The sequence below is a fragment of the Arvicanthis niloticus genome, chromosome 21 (genome assembly GCF_011762505.2).
Source record: "Arvicanthis niloticus isolate mArvNil1 chromosome 21, mArvNil1.pat.X, whole genome shotgun sequence".
Taxonomy (NCBI): Eukaryota; Metazoa; Chordata; class Mammalia; order Rodentia; family Muridae; genus Arvicanthis; species Arvicanthis niloticus.
Window position 1 is genome coordinate 32,125,466 of NC_047678.1, and position 21,582 is coordinate 32,147,047.

Sequence of the window (21,582 nt, forward strand, 5' to 3'; positions counted from 1 at the left end):
TATGCCACAGAGATAATTCTGGAAGTCCAATATCTGAATGATAGGGCTATCCAAGAAGAGAAGATACTGAATACAGAGAAGAAATAAACAACAAGTTAATTGGAGAGTCTGACTGCTAAGAATGAAACGATACACCCAGTGGCTTGTGGAATGGACAATTGGGCCCACATCTCTGCCAAGCATTGCATAACTTCAAAACATGGAAGAGAAAAAGAAATTTCTTTTTGGTTTCTAGATTAAAGAAAAACGAGCAATACAAGAGGTCAGTTGTAAAACGTTTCTAGCAGTTTCAATGATTCTCGAAGCTAGAAGACACTGGAGTAAATGATTTCTGATCCTGAATTTTATACCCAGATAAACTAGAACACCAAACATAAAGGTCTTTTGGTAAGCAGTCTCAAAATGTTTACCGGATAGGGATAGTCTATAAAACTGTGAAGAAATACTTCAAGTAGCAACCAAACACATTACAGACATGAACATGTACCAATACCTCATTTTGATGAAAGTTAATTTTGAAAAAAAGGATCTACTTATGCGATGATTTTGAAGAGTATAACCTATATTAGAGGAGAATGCTGTGAAAATGGACGGAAAAGCACAGATGCACATTTTACTCTTGTACTGCCTCCACCATCTCTTGCCTTACTCTGACACAGGAAACCCACTAGGCCTTTTGGAAGTGGAAAAGATGAGTCTGAATATGGGGTGGTGGTGGTGGACCAAACACTTTAGAGTCTGGGAAGGACTTATAAAGTCTCTTTAAAATGAAAGATCTAGCAATATCTGGGGACAGCAGGCTTCTTAAATTTTACTTCATGATAAAAATGTCTTAAGAGGCTTTAAAAATTTGCACTCTCGAGATACGCCCCATCACAAATCAGAAGAAAAGGCAGGCACCAGAGTTTTTAAAAAACACCTCCGGGATGGGGTATTGTTGGGAGTTCAGGGTTTGTGTGAACGACTTGCTCGGGACCCAAGGTTAACACTGAGGAGTCTAACGGCCCAGCCATAGACAATGGGGTGCCACCAAAGGACTTTGAGGGGGGAATGGCGCCTCACATTTGGGGGTTGGGGGCTGACATGAGAGGAGGCCAGAAGGCGGCTGCTGGTCAGGGCTGACTGGTTCCGACTCCGGAGGAGCTGGGAAGGACCGCAGTGTTCCTGGACCTCGGCCCCTCCGCCTCCCCCGCTCCTGTTTTCCGCTCCTCGACGCGCCCTGGACGCTGGCCCAGGAGGCCCATGAGCCACCAGGAGGCAGCGTGCCAGCAGCCGCGTCCTCTGATTGGGTCGAGGCCCCTGTAGGGTGGGAACGTGACTCTCGTCCCCTCAGTCGCGAGGACCACCCGGTGGGGGGCGAGTGCGCCTCCTGGTTCCGGAGAGCTTCGGAGCCACCTCGCCGCCCGCCGCACGCTCACGACGTCGCGGCCCTTCTGGCAGGCGCCTGGACGGCTCCCGCCCGCGTGACAGGAACTCGGCATGACGGAGGCGACGAGCGTCGCGCATCTCGGAGCTTCGCTGCCCCGTCCGCTCCCGACCTCCGGGGACGGCGCGTCGGGTGCGCGGTGAGTGCGACGTCGGCGTCTGAGGGGACGACGCGGGCGGCCCGAGGGGAGCGCGCGCCTCCGCCGCCAGCTCGCCGAGCGATGGCTTCCACGACCGCGGGCCGCCGCTGGCCTCCGAGGAGACGCAGCTCGAGACGGGGCCCCACGCCGCGGTCCCGCGCGCCCGGCGCGAAGCTTTCGGCCCCGGAGGCCGGGCCGCCACGCCGCGGGCCTCTCCCGCGCGGCGGTGCGGGACACGACACTGTCCTCGGAGCAAAGGCGGCGACACCTTCCTCTCCCGCCGCGCGGAGATATGTGACGGCCCTCGGGCCCCCGCAGCCGCGTGGGAGCACCGACTCGGCCTGCGCTGCGCTCCCGCAGCCGGTCCCGCACGAGCCGCGGGAAGCAGCTTTCCGCCTTGCCCCGGCCTCGGAACGCGGGGCCTCGGTGTCACCTGCACGCATCCCGAGGAGGCGGCGGCGGGTCCCCGCCTTGTGGGACCCGCGCGCGGCAAGGTGCGTAGCTGGTGGGGGGGAGGGTGCCTGGGGCTTTGCGGGCTGCGAGACCCTGAGGCCCCGCGGGGTCGTCCGCCCTCCCCCCGACCGCGGCCTGGCGCGGGAAGGCGTGCTCGGCGACACGGTCCGGGCGGCGCGGCCCAGCGGAGCTTTCCCTTCGGGGGACCCCCCCCCCCCACTCCCCACTCCCCACTCCCCGGGGGGAGCCTCCGGGCCACACCGCGGCGGACGCGCCTCGCGGCACAGCCTGGCTCGAGGTTTGCGGAGCAGCGCAGGGATGGCGGCGCGGGATCGGCGGGGAGCGCGGGGCGCGGGCTGCCCCCTAGAGGGGGAGGCCTCTGTCCTCCATCCCTGCGGCCTCCGGGGCCCACCCTCCGCCGCCGACCCGAGTCGCGGGGCGCTATGCGCAGGAGCGCGGGCTCAGCCTGCTTGCTGCTCGGCCCTGCTCTGTCCCGCTCATCCTCAGCCCCAAACCCGCACTCTTGTCCTGGCGGGCTCTGCGCACTTGTAACCCGCCGCGGTGGACCCCCGGGCCCGCTGGGGGACTCTGCTCCCTGCTGGGGGCGTTTCTCAGAGGCAAGCAAGAGAGAGGCTGCCTAGGGACGGTTCTTAGGGAGATGTACAACTTAAAAAAAAAAAAAAAATTAAAAAGAAGGAAGAAGGGGGCTGTGAGTTCTGCAGCTGGGGACCCACTTCAGCTCAGTGAGCGCTGTCGTAATCGCTGCTTCTTTAGCTAGAGAGGATGAGCTGAAACCCAGAGGCCCCGCGTCCCTTACACCCGGATTTATCTCCAGCTACCCAGTGTTCAGCATTCCCGTGCCAGGCATCCTTTTGATTTTGAGGAAAGGTTATTACCCTGTTGGCATCGACAACCTCTTTGGTGCTTTCTAGAAAGTACCTTCTTGTAAAGGGATCAGGACATTTTAACTGTTTTTCTACCAGGGCTGTTTTGTAGGATTGCAGGGCGAATTCCTTCTTTTTTTATCTTAAAAAAAAATTGTTTAAGAAAATCTGTACAAAATAATGGGTTTCACGACGACATGAATATTACTGTACTCTACACATACTTACCTCCCCCTTGGTTGTCTCTGCTCCCCTCAAACTCTCCCCTGTGTTTCACATCATTCAAAGACAGAGAAATCTAGATTCTATATATGAGAAAATAGTTTATTTCAGTATTTCATGAAATTTTTTAGTGTACACGGTGGGATTAAGAGTTTTTCATATAAATACGTCATTGTGTTTTTCTCATATTCCCTCCCCCTCCCCCTCCCCCCCCCCCGCACCTCCCACCCGCCAAAATGCGCCTTCACGTTTTCGCGCTGTCTCCTCCTCCCTCTGTCTGTCAGTCCTCAGTCCGTCCCTCCCTCCCGCCCTCCCTCTCTCTCCCTCCTCCCTCCCTCTCTCTCCTTCCTCTTCTCTCTCTCTCTCTCTCTCTCTCTCTCTCTCTCTCTCTCTCTCTCTCTGTTTGAATTTTAGATTGTACATGTGAGAAGAAATAAGATTTGCCTTTCTGAGTCTGGCTAATTTTGTTTTACTTGATGATCCCAAGTTCCGTTCGTTTTTCACGCAAATGATGTAGTTTGATTCTTTAAGCACGAGTGAAAGCCAATTGTATGTATGTGTGTGTGTGTGTGTGTATATATATATATATATATATATATATATATATATATATATATATATATATATATCACGTTTTCTTTGTCCCCATGGTGGGTGGCGAGGCTGACCCTGTATCTTTAACATTGTGGATGCTGCAGCAATACATATGAATGTGCAAGTATCTCTGTGGTTTTCTGACTTTGGCTCCTTCTGGTAGATGCCATCGAGTATCTGGATCATGTGGTAGTTCTCCTTTTAGTCTCTTGAGAAACGGCTACACTGATTGCTGCAACGACTGCACCACCAGTTTACAGGGATGCTGCTAGCCTATTAAGGGTTCCTCTAACGCCACCCATATCCTTTCCAGTTCTTGTTGTCAAGTATTTTCCTGAAGATACACATTCTGACTGAAATGGGAGTGAAATGGGATATCAATGTAATTTTAATATGCATTTTCCTGATGGTTAAGAATGTTGAGTGCTTTTTAAATTTGTAAGCATGCCCTTTGTAATTTTGAAGTTTTGGGAGCTAGAGAGATGACTTAGTGGTTACTCCTTGCTTCCTGCTGCTCTAGCAGAGGACCTGGAGTGGGTTCCTTGACTCACCTGGTGGCTCACAATGACTATAATTCCACTTTATGGGCTTCTGGCGCCCTCTTCTGGCCTTCTTGGACACTGATCACAATGCAGTACAATTCATACATATATGCAGACAAAACACTCATACACATAAAAATGACAGTTTTTAATTTTGGAGTTCTTTACTGATTTCTACATATTAATTTCTCATCATATTTGTATAGTTAATGACCAACTTGGTTATATCCCAAGTGATGAGATCAAAGTTGTGAGCCACTGTTGCCCAGATGGTATATTAGCCCATTAAGCTTTTGGGAAAATTCAATAGTAAATATGCCCAGTCTTGGATTTTTCTTTTATTTGAGGCTTGCTATCTTTACATTTTTTGTCATCTTGATGGATTATCTCTTCTTTATGTTATAGCCTTCTTTATCTCTTAGACTGATTTTTGGCTTACAGTCCACTTTATTTGACATCAGAATATTCACACTAGCTTGTTCATGGCCTCTACTTACTTAGTGCATTGAATGTGCTGGGAGTTCTTAGACATTGTGGTCATGGTTATATATTTTTTTCTCTTACTGTCTGAACACTGCATTATCTAGACCTGTCTTCAATTTCTGATATTCTTCTATCTGCTTATTTTAGTCTCTTGGTGACTCTTTCTACTTGGCTGGGATTTAATTTCTAACATATATTTTAAAAATATTTGGTTTTATTTAATTTTATGTGTATGAGTATTTTGTCTGCATTTATGTATGTACATCATACATGTGCTTGGTGCCCATGAAGGTCATTAGATCCCCTTGAATGGAGTTACAGTTAGCTGTGAGCCGCCATGTAGATGCTGGGAATAGAACCTAGGCCCTCGGCAAGAACAGCAGGTGCTCTTAACCATTGAGCAATCTCCAGCCCCACATTTTTGACATTTCTATTTTTTTTTTTAAATCTCAACTTCATTGCTAGGTTTCCATGCTTGCTGCTTTCTCTTCCATGTTACTGATTTTTGTCATGTATGAACTGGGACTGTCCTGTGGGTAGAACTGCTGATCTTGTGGTATCGACATCACCTGGCTCACTTTTCAGATAAGCCCTTTGCTGTCTGTTTTCTGCGGTACCATGCTGCTGTAGCCCTGTGAGGCTTGTCCCTTTCTGCTGTGTTGCCCCTCAGCATAGCCACCCTTCTCAGATGTCTTATCTCTATCTCTGTGATTTCTCCTGTTTTTCCACTCTGTCTTTGGAGTATGGCACATGCTTTGTTAACTGGACTTCTCATGTATCATGTCACAGGAGTCAATCCTAATCTCTCATCTTACCCTCAGATATCCAGGTTGAGTTCTTGAGTCTAAGTATCTTTTGTAGGTCTTTAAATCATCTAGAAGATGGGGTATGTGACATGCCCACTCAGAACTGGATTTTACAACTACAGGCCTATGGGATTCTAAGTATTCTTTTTAAAAACCAAACCAAACAACAATAACAGCAACAACAACGGCAACAACAACAACAACAACAACAACAAAAGGCCTACTGTACAGAGCCACATCCACCAAGCTGTATGCATGTATGGAATCAAGAGCTTCAGTATAGTCATTTTCTTTTTACAATGATGCTTACATTTGAATTTTAAAAAGCTCGTCACATTCACTATCAGGACCACAGTCATTTCATGAGGCAAGTATCACCTCATAGTTATGGGTGCATCTGGGACTAGACACCTGTTCTCTCAACTTCCTAACCTACAACAAACAGGCCTTGCCACTGTGGAATTCTTAACTTCTCTTTGCTGGTTGGTTCTCTTTCCTGTCATTGCTATCAAAGACACATTTCTGTGTTCTTTTGTTATTTTATCTTTGCTCGTTGGGATGAATTCATCCTAGCTGTGAAAATAGAGCCTGCGGGTGTTCTCTTTGAGGGCAGTAGAGAGATTCTGAGAACACTTAGCTGAAGTGGAGGTTGAAGGTTGACTTCTGGCACTTTTCTCAATATTTACTTGATAATTTTGAAGCACGTGCACGTGAATATAATTTTATAACACAATGCTGTATTATGTATAATGAACTATATCATATATAAAATGTACTTTTATAGCTTATGTGTCTATATGCACTTTTATACTATATGTATTTAAATTAAGATTTTTTTTTTTTTTTTTTTTTTTACTGGCCATTGTTTTTAATAACAGTGAGGAACAAGATCCCCTTTGCTTCTCCAGGTGGGGAAGTGGAGCTGAAAATCAATGCCTCAGCCTCAGAAAGACTGCTTTTCCAACAGGTTTCTGTAGAGTGCAGAAGACTTTAAGAAAGCATCACATGCAAGAATGGTGATCTTACAGGCGCGCGCGCACACACACACACATACACACAGACACAGACACAGACACACACACACACACACACACACACTCCTTCTCTTTCTCTCTCCCCCCCCCCCTTAGCAAAGAAAATACTTAAATTACAACCAGAGATCAACAGTGGAGGCAAAGCTGGGAAAACTTGAATAAAAGGGAGCACTGAACTAGACAAGCCAGAGCTTCTGTTATACTGAAACCAAGAATGATGTTCTTTCTATGGTAATGGCACTGACCATTTTCCTTGACCAGACATTTTTCTTGATTTCGAAGCACATAAAATGAATATGACCTTGTTTCCTTCTTTTGTTAAAAGCCTGGAAGGGTAAATGACCTTTACCTGTGATTCCCTGGACTAGGTTTGGTTGAATTAGCTTCATCCATTCCTACTTGACCAAACTCCGTGCACCGGTGAGCTGGTGGGGCTGTGCATCTTTTGTGCTCAAGGCAAATCCGAGTTCAGCAGTATCAGCTTTTGAAAGTCAAGTACCATTTATGTAGACTCTTAATTTGCTCAGCACTGGGTCTTCCTGTCCTCGAGGGCAGCACTAAAAGTGGACAGATTTTTTAGCCTGAGAAACAAGGATATTTGGGAGGAAGCAAGACCAAAGCCACAAACACAACACTGCAAACAGGGAGCATTACGTGGCCATCTTGATTTATTGTCCTAAGAGTGTTCAGCAGCTTGTATGTAACCAGGGGTGAGCTCCTCCTTCATGTGTAAGGGTGCTTTCCAGGGCCCTCTCCTTTGTAAGTGGTCTGTGCATCACACAAGTGCCAAGGGCAGAGGATAACCTGTTAGAGTTGGTTCTCTCTTTCCACCATGTGGTTGGGTCTTGGGGATCAAACTCAGGTGTCAGGCTTGGTGGCATGTGTCTTTGCCCACTGAGCCATCTCACTGACCCCAGGAAGTGATCGTATACTGCACTTTATTTAAAAAGCCTGAGAAGACAATGGAGCTCCATTCCAAAAGTTTGTCTCCCACCTCATCTTTAGCCAGCAGGTTATTGAGGGAAAGGAAACAAAGGCTTCGAACCATTCCAAGGTTAATCTTGCCCCTCTAATCAGGTCTCCGGCCGTGTTTCTGAGGTCATGTGTCTCTGTATTATCCTCTCTGTGTAGCAGGGGGAGGATTTGCATGGATCACACCTAGATTAAAAGTTACTTCATTAGCAGTGTGTGTATGTTGGGCTACAAGTGGATTCTTTTCCCATAGAATATAGTGCAAACAGAATTATAGACTGTAAAGCGAACCTGCTACTCGGTTAATCTTGGACTAGCTCCTCTGTCCATCAGCACCAACCTGCCAGAGGGAAAGGCATACATATTGCTAATGTCCAGAGCCCATTTAAACCTGAGCACACTGACCAGGTACTAGCTGTGCCTCCTGGACTTTCTCTCCAATATATTTCTTTTTATTAGCTTTAAACTTCTGTTTGCCTTTTTTTGTTTTAAGTCAGTTCTGGTCCTCAGAGACGGCTCTGGTTTGGGCTGATAAGGGTATACATTGATAAGTTTTGCTAATGATGACAGAGCATACTTCACTGTGAAGATGGATGAGTGGATGTGAGCAAGCACTCAGATGATAGCTCCTCAGTCCTCCTAGGAAGAAAAATGGGAAGTCAGTTTTGAGTTGTTACCTGGATAGAGGAAGAGAAATTCAAGCAGGCAGGATGAGAGGCATCAGGAAGGAAGATTCTAGATCAAAGAACCAGATGTTTATTAAGAGTGTTGGTCAATGTAAGGGTTTACACTAGAGCATCAATAATAATAGTTTATCTTATGCCAAGCTGTGTGTAAGCTATGGGCTCTGGAAATCAGCAATGTGTGTCTCTGGGTGTGTGGATGAACACACCTGGTAGCCTGGCCGAACTTTCTGTGTGTCTTGAAATAGCTGTGGATGCACACTTTTGTGTTTTATTGGGTGGGTTTTTTGAGGATTTGCATTTAACTTTGAAGTTCTTTATTTCTTTATTTTTTTTCTAGTCACTGTCACCCTGTGTATACTGTGTATACAAGGATTCGTGAACACAGAGTTTGGTTTAGATTTGAGCTTGAGCCTTTCAAGGAGAAATTCTTCCTGTGTGAACCTGTTTCCTGATCTCTCAAACTAGAATAACTGTATGTCTCCTTTATTGGTTTTTTTTTCAGTCATATTCTCCTGAAAATGGCTGAGAAGGGTTTAACATGGGGCTGTCAGGTATGAAGTATGCAGCACACTTCTCCTGGTGTCATGCAGCTGCACTGGACTACTCTCATGAAAGCAGTGAGCAGAATAAACAGTCTGAGGTGCATGCAGAGGCTTGGTGGGCTGCAGAAATCGGAGTCCAGCCATCATGTACTAAGCCTTTTCTGTGATTCAGTGATCTATTTAGCAAGGTGGTACACTCCCTTCCTGAAGCAGCAATGATGAGTTACCACACACTGAGGCACTAAACAGAAGTGTAGTCTCTTACACTTCAGAACATGCTCCCCACTGCTAGACCTCCTCCGTGAAGACCACCACTTTGACCAGTTCCTTTATTTTGCTTTAAACTATGTATATATGTGTATGTCTGTGTGTGGCTGGCTATGTGCGCATTAGCGTAGTGCCTATGTAAGTCAGGAGAGTGTCAGATCCCCTGGAGCTGGAGTTACAGGTAGTTGTGAGCATCCCAATGTGAGTACTCAGAAATGAAGTCAGGTCCTCTGAAGGAGCAGTATGAACTTTTAACCATGGCTCAGTTTCTGCAGCTCTGTTGTGTTATTTCTTAAATGTACTTATGGACACACACACACACACACACACATACACACACACACCTCTTTCTAAGCTCTCTCACTTGTTCTCCAAGTTGCTCTACAAATTGCCTTCCAGTTTGCTTTATTCACTTTAATGGCATATTTTGACAGCTTTTACACTTTATATAGATGCACCTCTTATTTTTAAATAGCAGTATTGTTCTATTCTAAGATGTACCACATTTTACATAAATTTCTCTGTAGAACTTTTGCATTTGAATGGCTTTTACAGAATATCATACAGTGAACAAAGCATATTTGAAGAACAATTTCCCAACAGCTGAAAGCTATGTTCCAAGACTGAACATCAAATGTTTGTGACATGTTTTATCTGGCCATCAGTGTAGGTGAGAGTGATGGCCACACTCTTGCTGACCTTAATGCTATTAGCTGCTCTGTTGTGCCTCGATGGACAGGAGCTGGGCTATCCATGGTCTATGGCTGTCACTTTCCTTATGGTTTTGCTCTTAGTGCCACTAGAGTCCCCTTCTCAAAAAACTTGTTTTTGATGCATTAAACCTTTTTTGAATTCTGGTATTTCAGGGATTTGTAAGATATAAACAGGTTATGAAGATAAGTCTTCCTCTACTTCCTCCATTTTTCCAGGAAGGTTAAGCAATTTTACTTCTGATGGTCCCTACTAGATGTTAAAAATATTTTAATTAATTAGTTAACTTTGTGCTAAGTGTATGTGTGCGTGCACATGTACATGTGGATGTGGAGCCTAGAGTCGACAGTGGACGTCTTTCTAATCACCGTCTCATTGAACCTGCTGCTCACTCTTCAGCTGGCTTTCTAGCCAGTGAGCTCCAAGGATCTGCCTGTCTCCAGCTCCCCAGTGCTAGGATTACAGATACTCTGATGCTATGCCCAGCTCTTTTATGGAGGTGTCTGGTATAGGAACTTAATTTGTCATGCCTGTGTTGTAAGCACTCTGATTACTGAGCCAGAATTTATGTATATATAAACAAATGCATATTTATATTCTTCAGCATTTGTCTACTTATTTATATGTTATTCATTTTATCAGTAAAGGGAGCATACTGCACACAGTATTCCGCACTTGCTTTCCTCAAATATATTTTGAAAATGATCCTATATCAGCACACAGACATCATCTAAAGCATTTTTGTAAAAAATATTGCATAGTGTGTTGTTGTGAAGGGGGTGTGATGGCTAATGTTAATTGTCAAATTGACAGACTCCAAGAGATGGGAGATGGGTTTCTGAGCCTGCCTGTGGGAAATTATTTTGTTGCTTTAATTGAGGTTGGAAGACTTGTCCATTGTGGGTGGCACCATTCCCCTGGGTGAGATCTTGGCCTGTGTTAGTGGAGGAAGGGAACTGGGTAGCAGTATGCAGTTATCTCCATTTCCTTATTGTGGTGCCACGTGACCAATGTGACCAATGGGACTAGCTGAGTCCAGTTCCTGCTGCCTTCATTCCAGTCATGATGGACTACGTAACATAAACTGTGAGCTAAAAGAAACCCTTTCTTCTTATGTGGCATTTGCCTGCTACTGCTCTTTAAGTTTTTAAACAAGGTCCTTGTTGGGCATTGCGGTAGGTCCCAGATTAAAGCTGTATATATGCATCACTTAGACGACAACATATTTCTCCCTAGAACATTGAAGACAGTTCAGAATGTGTATTTACATCTTCTCGATGCTTCTCTAAAGAGGAGACAACTGATGAAGTAAAAGGTATTAACTGAAGTGCACTGATTGAATGAACTTAGCAAATATGTACACCCATGTGACTACCCACCCTTCCTCTAGAAAGCTTACTCAGCTTTTCCTAAACTTGCATTGTTGGCAGGGTCTATTTGTTCCTTGTGGCCATAGACCTAAGCTTTCATGTTCTTTCATCTGGGAGCTGATTTCTTTATTTAAAAAATGTTTTAATATATATGTGTATGACTTCTGGTCTGTATGCATGTCCAGTGCCATGGAGTCTAGAACAGGGCATCAGGTTTCTCTGGGATCTGGAGTTACAGATGGTTGTGAGGTACCATGTGGGTTCTGGGAACTGAATCTGAGTTTTCTGAAAGAGCAGACAGTGCTCTTAGCCACTGAACCATCTCCCCTGCTCCTGGGAACCTATTTCCCATGATTCTCCACCTTAAAGGCCTGCCATAGCAGGGCCAGACATTTTAGGCTTGAAGGTTCCTGCAGTCTCTTTCCTGCCCTGTGGTATCTCTACTACTGTAGCTATAGAGAGCTACTTTTACAGATCTTGTGGCTAAAGAAGGCTCATCCACATCTCCACTGTAACATTCCTTTCTTAAGGTCTACAAAAACAAATCTATAAAGCTTCTTTGCCTGTGATATATTCACAAGTGCTGGTCTGGTGTGTGTGGATATTTTTGGAACATGCATTATTTGCCTTACCACAGAGTGTGAAGGGGAAATTTCTTTCTCAGGTCCTACCAAGCCATGATTCATTTCTTTTCTGTTTATTTAAAAGCTACCTTTATCTACAGGGAGTTATTTGATGTCATATATTTATTTCTGGATATTCTGTACTGTTCTATTCACATGCTTGCTCTTTTACATGTTAGGACCACTCCAAAAAATGTAGGTAAGTTTGTATAAATACATTTAAAATAATATTTTATTAATATTAATAATATTATTAAATAATACTTTACCTTAATATTTCTTCTATTAACAATATCTAGGCTACTCTGACTTATTTATCTCTTAAGGTGAATCTGAGAGACATTTCATTACTTTATTTATATATCTTGTCTTGCAAAAGTTAAAAAATAATCAGATTTCGGGCTGACAAGATAACCCAGCAGGTAAGGGCAGTGTCAAGCTTGATGACCTGAGTTTGACCTCTAGAAGTACATAGTGAAAGGAGAGAACCAAGTCTTGCTTTTGCAAGTTGTCCTTTGACCTCCATGTATGTGTTGAAGCACAGGACTCCCTCTCCCTACCCCTACCATAGGCAAATAAATATAGTTACAATTTTAAATACAATTTTGTTAAAATTTATTTGTTAATAAAGGAAAAGCTGTCATTTTATAATCATGAATTTCCACAGACAGAAATGCAGGGTATTTTAAAAAGTCAAGATTGATAGGTGAGTCAAGTTTATCTTATTTTTCCTGTAAGTTAGTCTTGCAAACTCAGATGTTCATGGATATTTCATAAGCATTCTCTTTAAAAGCTCCTATAGGAATTACATGTGATGTATATCTTTACTAAATTCAGTATTTTGTTATTTTAGTTTTTCTTTCTTTCAAAATCTGTTTCCTCAGGTTGGACAGATACAAGTTATTTTAGTCCTGTGTTAATTTCAGCTTGTAAAGACCGAGTCATACAGCAGTGTCAAGTTAATTAACCCCCCAGGAGTCCTGCTTTTGCTTTTCTCACAGTGAGCTGTTCCATTTGTTATCTGAAATTTAATGAAATTGTACTGTTTAGTCAAGGGACAAGAGTGAGTCAGGCTGAGTTGAGTCATGTTCCAATCTGAGCATCAGGAGAAATTACCAGCTAAAAATTGACTGCATTGAAAATTCTGCACAGCAACAAGCCAAGTCTGAAACAAACCAGTACAATGTTAGGCCTTTTTGCAACCCTCTCGCAAGCAAGCAAGCAAGCAAGCAAGCAAGCAAGCAAGCAAGCAAGCAAGCGTGCGCCCAAACTGGTTCATGAAATCATATGAGAACATTTTCTTCATGTTTGCTTTGCAGTGTCAGCAGTGGTTTTATTGAATTGCATTTTGGTTTTGCCAGCCGTTGTTCATCTTTTAAAGGGAGTTAGGTAGAAAGAAACTTGGTAGTTTGGAGAAGCTGTGGAGTAGCAAACACATTTCTAGTTGTAGTGCTCTGTACACAGAGAACTCATGCTATATGTATACATATAGAGATGTGGGTGGGTTGCTCAGCATAAGTTTTGATACTCTACGTTTTATTCCACAATATGGTTCAGGGAGTTGTTCCAGGAGAACTTAGCCTACGCTCACGGGTATCACTTGATCGACATTAAGGGATGATCGGAATAGAAAGAAACATGATGCTCAAGGTGGCAGTGTGATAGTTCAGAGAACACAGAAATATCTGGCCCTGTGTGTTCTTCATACATCGGTTGTACAGGGGTTTAGAGACTAGATTTTCCACTGAGTAAACAATATTTCGATATTGCACCTGGGTGGGTAGTTGTTCTACCCAGAACTGCACTCCCCAGTGGGACTTTTTCTGTGGTGGAAATAGGTTAGAACGTTTTTTTAAAACAGTAGTAGCCACAAGCCATGCAGCTTACTTCCACATTACCTGAAGTAGCAGACAGATCCTCTTTGGAAACTTAGAAAAGTCATTTTAAAAAAGATCAAGCTTCAGGGCTGGGAGACAGCGTAAAAGGTGCAGTGCTTGCAGTGCAAGCATCAGACCTATCCCAGGACCTAGTTAAAAATCCAGCCCTAGCACTGGTGTTTATAATCCTAGCCCCGAGGAGGCGGAGATAGATGATTCCGTAGAACTTGCTGGCCAGTCTAGCTAAATTTGTAAGACCCAGGGCAATAAGAGATCATGTCTCAATAAAATAAAGTGGACAGAATCTGAGGAATAACACCCAAGATTGTCCTCTGACACATACCTGCATAGATACCTATGTTTATGCACATGAACATGTATACACATTACCCCTCTCCCCCACAAGTCCCCATTGTCTCAGAGTCCTTCAAAACATCTTTTTAGGTGTTAGGGCTCTATACTCAGTACTGAACCAGACATTGCAGGGAGATACAATTTGATCATCAGACTCTTGACACCTAGAGTGGAGCCAGCTTCACTTAATGCAGATGGGCTTGGTAATGGATGTAGATAGAAGCAAAACTGGGCTCTGCTAATCAGGAGTAGCTACTTTAAAGAGCACATGAATGGCTCATTTTAGCCAATGGACAGAGCGTTAGTCAGCTTCCTAAGTTCCAAACACTGTTACTGAGCATCAACTTTTGCTGAGAGTGCACTGCCCTCGCCTTGTGGCTACTATGTTGCTGTCCATTCTGCCCCACACTTTGGGGCCACTAGGTTGACAACTGCACTGCCCCATGTTTGGGGGGCACTATGTTGCTGTCCACATTGCCCCAAACTTTGGGGCTAAGTGCTCTGGTCAATAGAGAGCGTGGGGGATAGAGGGGCAAGAGACTCAAAGAATGGAGACAAGACAGGGTATGTAGTCAAGTCTTGTTTACTGTCTCCCATTGACTCCCTTGCAAGGAAATCCTGGGTATTTATAAGCACAAGCAGGGGAACACAGCTGAAGACTCTTTACCACGTGTACCATGAAGCTGGGGTCACTAAACAGCAAAACAAGATACGTGGGATAAACAAGATGTTTGCCTCAGTAGAGTGTGCTCAGCTGTTGTAAAACAAGTCTCTTATCAGGGTATATGGCTCGAGATGGCTGCAAAGCTAATAGCTGCTTTCTGCTAAAAGTCAGCTCCCAACAAACTTTCACATTTCACATTCCATAAAAGTTTAATCTATTTTTAGGTTTTAATTTAAAAAAATTGTACACTGGCACCATGGTATCTAACAAAGCAGAATATAATGAGATCTCCCAAGGCATTTACTAGAAATAAGTGTCTTTGGAAAATTTATTTTCTGAACTGTATATGGCTTGTGTAAATGACAGGTGTTAAGTACCTATCCAGACTACAGTCTTCTCTCTGTTTAGTAGTGATAATGTTTGCTGACAAAATTAACTAACACAGGGCAGATATACTGTCATCTAATAATTGCTTATTAAAAACAACACAAACAAAGGCATGTTCTTATTTAAAAATCCAACAGCAGCAACAACTATAACAACAAAACCCAACGTAGCCCAATGGTTGGGTCGGTTATAAACTTTAAAAGGGGAGATGCAAATGGCCAGCACACTCAGGAAAAGACTCACAGTATTAGTCATCAGAAAAATGTAGCTTAACACTGCAAGGTATCAGCTTGGGTTAAATTAAAAAGACTAATAATACCTAGTATTGAAATTTTGTTGGCAATTTATGTTTCTAATATTCTCCTATTGAGTATAGATTGAGTCAACTTGGAAAAGAGGCAGTATTTATGAACTAAACAGTGCATTCCCCTCTGTGACCCAGTGACTCTACTCCCTGGAGGCCCTCACAAAGGCAGACTTATCTATTGAAAGACATGTATTATGTACTCATTTTAGGTACTGTAAGCCCTAGCGTATTTTAGCTGCTGTCTTGGTCAATGGGGCAGGACCCCAGTATGGCTCAGGAACAGTAAGTACGTTTCTTCCCCCTCTTTCCTGAGGTTCATGTCATTTAGCACTACCAGAGATAGGAGAGGCTTGGTCTCCCGTCAGCTTTTGGGTATCTTGATATAGCATAGTGAACACAAAGAAATAAATGCTTTTAAAATAGAAATAAACTTTAAGAAAAATATTCCTTTACTCTGTACTCGTATTTTCTCCAAACATCTGTTTTATTATTATATTTTTGCAGAAAAGAACAAAAATTGATTGCAAAATAAATGGAGTGTGGGGGCATATTCTATCATGTACATTCAGAAGGTGGAGGTCAGGGGGATCTACAGTTGAAGGAGCTAAGTTACAGAGCAAGACCCTGTCTCAAGATACCAAGGGCTGAAGCTGCAAGCTCAGTGGTTTCTCTAGCCTGCTTAGAACCCTGGGTTTGCTGTGAAACACACACACACACACACACACACACACACACACACCCCATATTTACCATCTTACCTTTTAATTCTGAGACAGGATTTCACTATATTCATCTTGTCAAGCTGATCTAGGGAATGTTTTCATTTGCAAATATGAACCTCCATTTCCCCCATACTCTCCATTTTTCCTTTGCCCCACTCCGGGCAACCTCAGTTTGCTTTCTGTGCCCATGAATTTGACTTCAGTGGTAACCTACAGAAGTGAAATCATATGTTGTATGTCTCCTGTGTCTGATTTATATCATCACCTATTGTCTTTGAGGTTCATCCTTGAGTATGCACTGCATCAGAATAGCTTCTTTTTTAAAGGCTAACATTACACTATATATATGACACACATTTGGTCATCTGGTTATCAGCGGATAAAAATTTGGTTAAAAAGTTTTGTTTATTTTATTTTATGTGTATGGTTGATTTGTCTGCTTAGATGTCTATACACTATATTCAGTGACTGTGGAGACTAAGAGAGGGCACTGGATCCCCTGGAACTGGAATTAGAGATGGTGGTGTTGTGGGTAATCATATGGGTGCTGGGCATTGAACCCAAATTGTCTGGAAAGCAACCAGTGCTCTGGCCTCTACAGAACATTTTCTTTATCTATTCATCTATTAATGGCCACTTAGGCAGATTCCTTGACATAGTTGTTGTGAACAGATGTGGTGAACACAAGTAGGCAAATTTTTCTATTGTAACTTGACCTTACTGAGTATCAACTGTCAGTTAAAATGAATTGACCATGAAGATTTTTAAAATACCTCATTATCAGGAGATGTAGATATGGCACAGTGGTTAAGAGCACTGACTGCTCTACAGAGAACCTGAGTTCAATTTTTGGCATCCACATAGTCTCAGGGATCTGATGCCTTCTAGCCTCTGTGGGCACTGTGCACACACGGTGCATGGGCACATATGCAGGCAAAGCACTCATCCACATAAAAATAAATTGAAAAACAAACAAAGAACAGTTGTCAGGTTTTAACTGAGGTAGACAACAAATACTTTTAACTTTTTTCTCCTCCTGAGAACCACTCAAGGTGTTCATTCTGAAAGTTTCTTAGGTAGGACTGGGCATTATATATATTAAAGTTGGAGAGAAATAGTACAAGTTTTTACCAAGAAGGTTTGGCAAGCATATGTACATATTAAATATCTAGGGTAAACACTAGTTTTTTTTTTTTTCTTTTAGTTCAGGACAATGTCATTTTTAGTGCCCTGATTTATCAATATATTTCTATTTTTAAAATTTTTACAGTATCCACAGGCATTCTTGCTTCTACTGGAGAGTCTGGTGTCTTGACTTGTGGGTGGTTTATGCAGGGGGCTAGGTAAGCAGAGATAAGCAGTTAGAGTCAGGGTGTTAACTCATTGGTCAATCCTTGTTTTGTTTCTGGTCTCTTCCTGCAAGGCAGTGTGACACTGTCAGAAGTGTGTGCAGTTTCTTTCAGAGAGACAAGTTTCCTCTCAGACCTGGCACCAGACTTCTGCCTTCTTCTCCCAGAGAGAGACTCCTGGGGAAATTCTAATTTCTTGGGGACTATTGTTTCAGTAGTCTGATAGGTAGAGGAAGGGACTTGTCTATTTTAGACACCTTCATTCCTGACAGGCCGCTTACGTTCTGAGCTCAATAGACACACTTCAGGTAGTCTTTAGAGGTACACTCAGGACACAGTGTGTGAGACACATTCAGTTACCTTTACTTCACCTTTGGTGTCACAGCGTGAGTGACAGTTAGGGTCTGAGTGTCCAACTAATTGTATTGGAGTGTAATGTGGAGTGATTTGTAGCCAAAATGAGAATTTAAAAATTTTTCTTTGTCCCAGATTTGGATTTCAGTATCTTTAAAATGTGTTAAATAATTTGTTGCCTTCTTTTTTTTTGATATATAGCTGCATTTTAGCTCTGGAGAAAAAAGTGAACAAAAGTTGATGTAAATGTTAACCAAAGTTTTAAACTGAAGGCAGGGCCAAGCAGACTGCTCAAACTCCAAGCCACACACAAAACCAAAGCAAACAAGATGCCAGTTTTCTACAACCAGAGCAAGAGTGCAGCCTCTGCTAGGTGAAAATGGGCTTGCAACTCAGATTTTTGGCCAGCCATACTTTGGGCTCTAACCCTTCTTCAACTGGCCTATATGCAAAAGCTAGGTAACCCATGTTTGTCCTTAAAGAAGACAAGTCAAAAAGAGCTGCTGAGATGAGCAAACCAGAAGCTGTCTGTGGAGAAGGACGTGTTACAAGGAGTGTGCTGAATTTAGGGAGGCATGTGAACAGTTCAGAACAATGTCAACCTTTTTTTTTTCTGGACTAAGAAAAATTTACTAAGGAAGGAATGTTTGTTGGGTTTTAAAGTACACTTGAAAGATGTAAGATTTGCTTGAGAAGAGTAGATGGCCACCCCTTTCTCTACTCCTACGTCCCCCTTTGTTCCTAAATTTGTATGTCAGGGGATAGCAGGGCTGTGATACCATGCTGGCCAAATTTTATTGAGAACTTTTTATTAGCATGCCAAATTTTTGTGTTGGCATGGGCATAATTAAATGCAAAGAGAATCTGCATTTAATTTGTAAAGTCAGGGTATATAGGAATCAAAGTCAAGCTAAACAGGATAAAGCAGGCTGTCAGTAGGCAGTGAAGTAAGAGTGATAGCTGGGTCAGAGAAGCCACAGGGGTTCTCAAAGCTGAAGAAGGTGTGGCAGCTACCATCTGAGATTTCTCTCAGAGATAAACTAGGGCAGTGTAAGTAGGACCACTGTTGCCACAGGTGCTTAAAGGTTAATGCAAAGTCTCTGACCACAGATGGAAATATGTGGTATCATTAACTACTGAGCCACTAATTTGCTACACCTGGCGAGTGATCCTGAGCTGAGCTTCTCCCAACAGGCTAACAAAACCAGGCTATCAAAAGTCAGAGGAATAGACATTCCTTCTCAAGGGAGTCTCTTATTTAAGACAAGCACCTCTGAGAGCAGAGTTCTGCTTAATAATCTTTGGGATCCTGAATTCCCAGATTTTTGGCTGGTTGAAAAGACATAGGCTAACACCTGTTCCTCTTGCATGGCAGAGACCAGAGACTGTCGTTTTTGATCACAAAGCCAAACTATTAAGGCATAGGACAAGGTGAGAAGGTAACATCATCCAGTTTTTATTGTTGATTCAGGGATTCACAATAAAGTGAATTGACCCTGGCCCAATAGGAACCACAGAATGCCCAGTCTTCCTGGATAGAACTACTCCTGAGTTCTTTCCTATGGATCCACTCCAAGACAAATGACACAGAAAGACTAAGGAAATCAAAGACTATTTGAGGCACATAGAGGGAAAAGATCAAGTCAGATTTCAGAGTACGTATAACCAAAATATTGCTTTTGTCCAAAGAACTAGTTCACAAAATGTTTAAAATGATTTATGTATTTTTATGTGTATGGGTGTTTTGCTTGTACCTCTGTCTGCACACAATGTGTGGGTAGTGCCAGCAGAGGCAGAAGGTGTTAGATCTGCTGAAACTGGAGGTACAGACACTTGTGAGCTGCTGTGTGGGTTCTGGCTCTTAACCCTGAGTCATCTCTACAGCCCCACAAGATATTTGTATTATCACCTACTATTATTACTTCTACTCTCATTATTTTATAATGAGCCAAAGATTCCTATATATTATCCTGGCCTTGGACGTCCTGTAGCAGAGATTCAGGAAGTTGCCTAGTAAGAAACCTTTTGAGAGATTTTTGTCTGAGGTCCCAGTCTCTGCTGTAGTAGCCCCAGAACAAACATTATTCCAGCTTCTTTCCCTTTGATGTGATACATGGAGATAGTGCAGGGTTTGGGCAGGACTGTCTTCAGCATTTGCCCACAAACACCTAGAGTTCCCTGTAGGTTTCTGTGTTCCGAACTGCCGTTGTAAATGGACTGTCATTATACCCAAAGAAACATTTGTGCTGGGGTTCAGCTATATCCTCACAATCCTTTTAGTGACATTTATGGTTTGATTATCAAGGTGATACATCATAAAGTATTGAGAATCCAGAGAAAAAAACGTGAGGAAAACCCAAATCCTACTTAATCTCAGTGGTGTGGCAAAATGGTAATTTTGTCATATTTTCAACACTTAATCTATTGAAAATTTAATTTGGGATCATATGACTTCATGTATCCCATATTTTTCCTTTATTAATTCACTCTGTCATTAAATGTTCTGTTACATGATTTTTAAAATAGCTGATGTACAGCATTCTGTTGCATAGGTAATCTATAATTGACTTAAATCAGTTATGAACTATGAAACATTTGGGATTATTTTCAATTTTTTACTGTGGTGAACATCCATGAGGCTATGTCCCCTGTAAACAGGTCCCTCAAATGTGAAATCATTTTCTCCTTGTGCAACCTAGACTGGCCTCCAGCTCACTCTCCTTCATTAGCATCTAGGGTGCTGGCATGATAACAGACTGCCACAGCGGAGTCACTGGGCTTTGTGAGCAATGGAAAGGTATTTGTGAAGTACAGGTATTGACCTTGTGTCAGGTGTTGTTGGGATTTTCATGTTCAAGCTCTCTGGTAATATTTATTGGGCAAATGGCTGGCAGTATTTGGAAGAGAAATATGTCCTTTTGCTCCCTAAGTCAGTCTTGATATTTTCTCATGATAGTTTTTCTTAGTTGTTTTTGTATAAATGCAAGTCATATAGTTTAGAAACCACAGAGTGAGAAATGTGTGTGGAGTTTTGTGTTCTGACTTGTATAAGAGCCACAGGGCTCATTTTCATAAAGTTCCACCTAAGGGATGAGGTGGGATACAGAAATCCCCTTCCCAGCCAGCTCCCGTGTGCCCAACTAAGCCATCACACTTGCTTAGTGCTTCACCTTCCTACACCTCCTTGACAAAACTTGGAATGGTAAAGGTTATATGAAATATTACATATCCAGGAATTGATTTGGCTGACAAGTAAGTCCGAAGACTTGATGTCCCTATAGGTCCATGGCATGCATGGATGCCTATCTGTGTTCTTGTTGTCTAATACTCTCCCCATGGCTTTGCCTTCATCACTGCTGTACTGGAAGGGGGTTCTCCTTTGAACCTTGCTTTCCCCCATCTCCTTGCTAGTTGCTTCTCAAGGCTTTCTCAGGTCTCTCCTCTCCTGTCTTTGCTCAACATAATTAGAGTCCCTGTCATGTAGCCAGGGCTGTCAGACCCTTTCTTCCAACCTTTGAGACAAACCCAAGATGTTCGTATATACCCTTTCCATGTCTGGTGTTCAGATGGCTGGCTCTTTCACAGCTATTTAAGTGGTCTTGTACATGCTAGCTCATGGAGTGGCAACAGCAGAAGAGACTGCGATTGGGAAGAGGAAGGGATACAAGCAACTTCTGGTCAAATACTTCCAGGCTTGTTTTATAGAGTTTCAAAAAGGAAGGGTCTGGAGAGGCTGCAGTCCCATTTCTTAACCACTTACAGATGAGGTCTTTAGAACTCAGTGCCTTTCTGTGTCAGTCTGTTATGAGGGTAA

The 21,582-nt window shown here is 43.1% G+C and overlaps 1 protein-coding gene across 2 annotated transcripts in view; it reads left to right on the plus strand.

Moving 5' to 3' along the window:
- Positions 1 to 1,631: 1,631 nt before the first annotated feature.
- Positions 1,632 to 21,582, plus strand: part of Trank1 (tetratricopeptide repeat and ankyrin repeat containing 1) — an 81,615-nt gene continuing 61,664 nt past the window's right edge. For both annotated transcript variants that reach the window (XM_034484390.2, XM_076917839.1), the window contains exon 1: positions 1,632 to 2,059. In XM_034484390.2, coding sequence (XP_034340281.1) covers positions 1,647 to 2,059 — 413 coding nt within the window. In that variant the 5' untranslated portion in view covers positions 1,632 to 1,646. The remainder of the gene's footprint in view (positions 2,060 to 21,582) is intronic.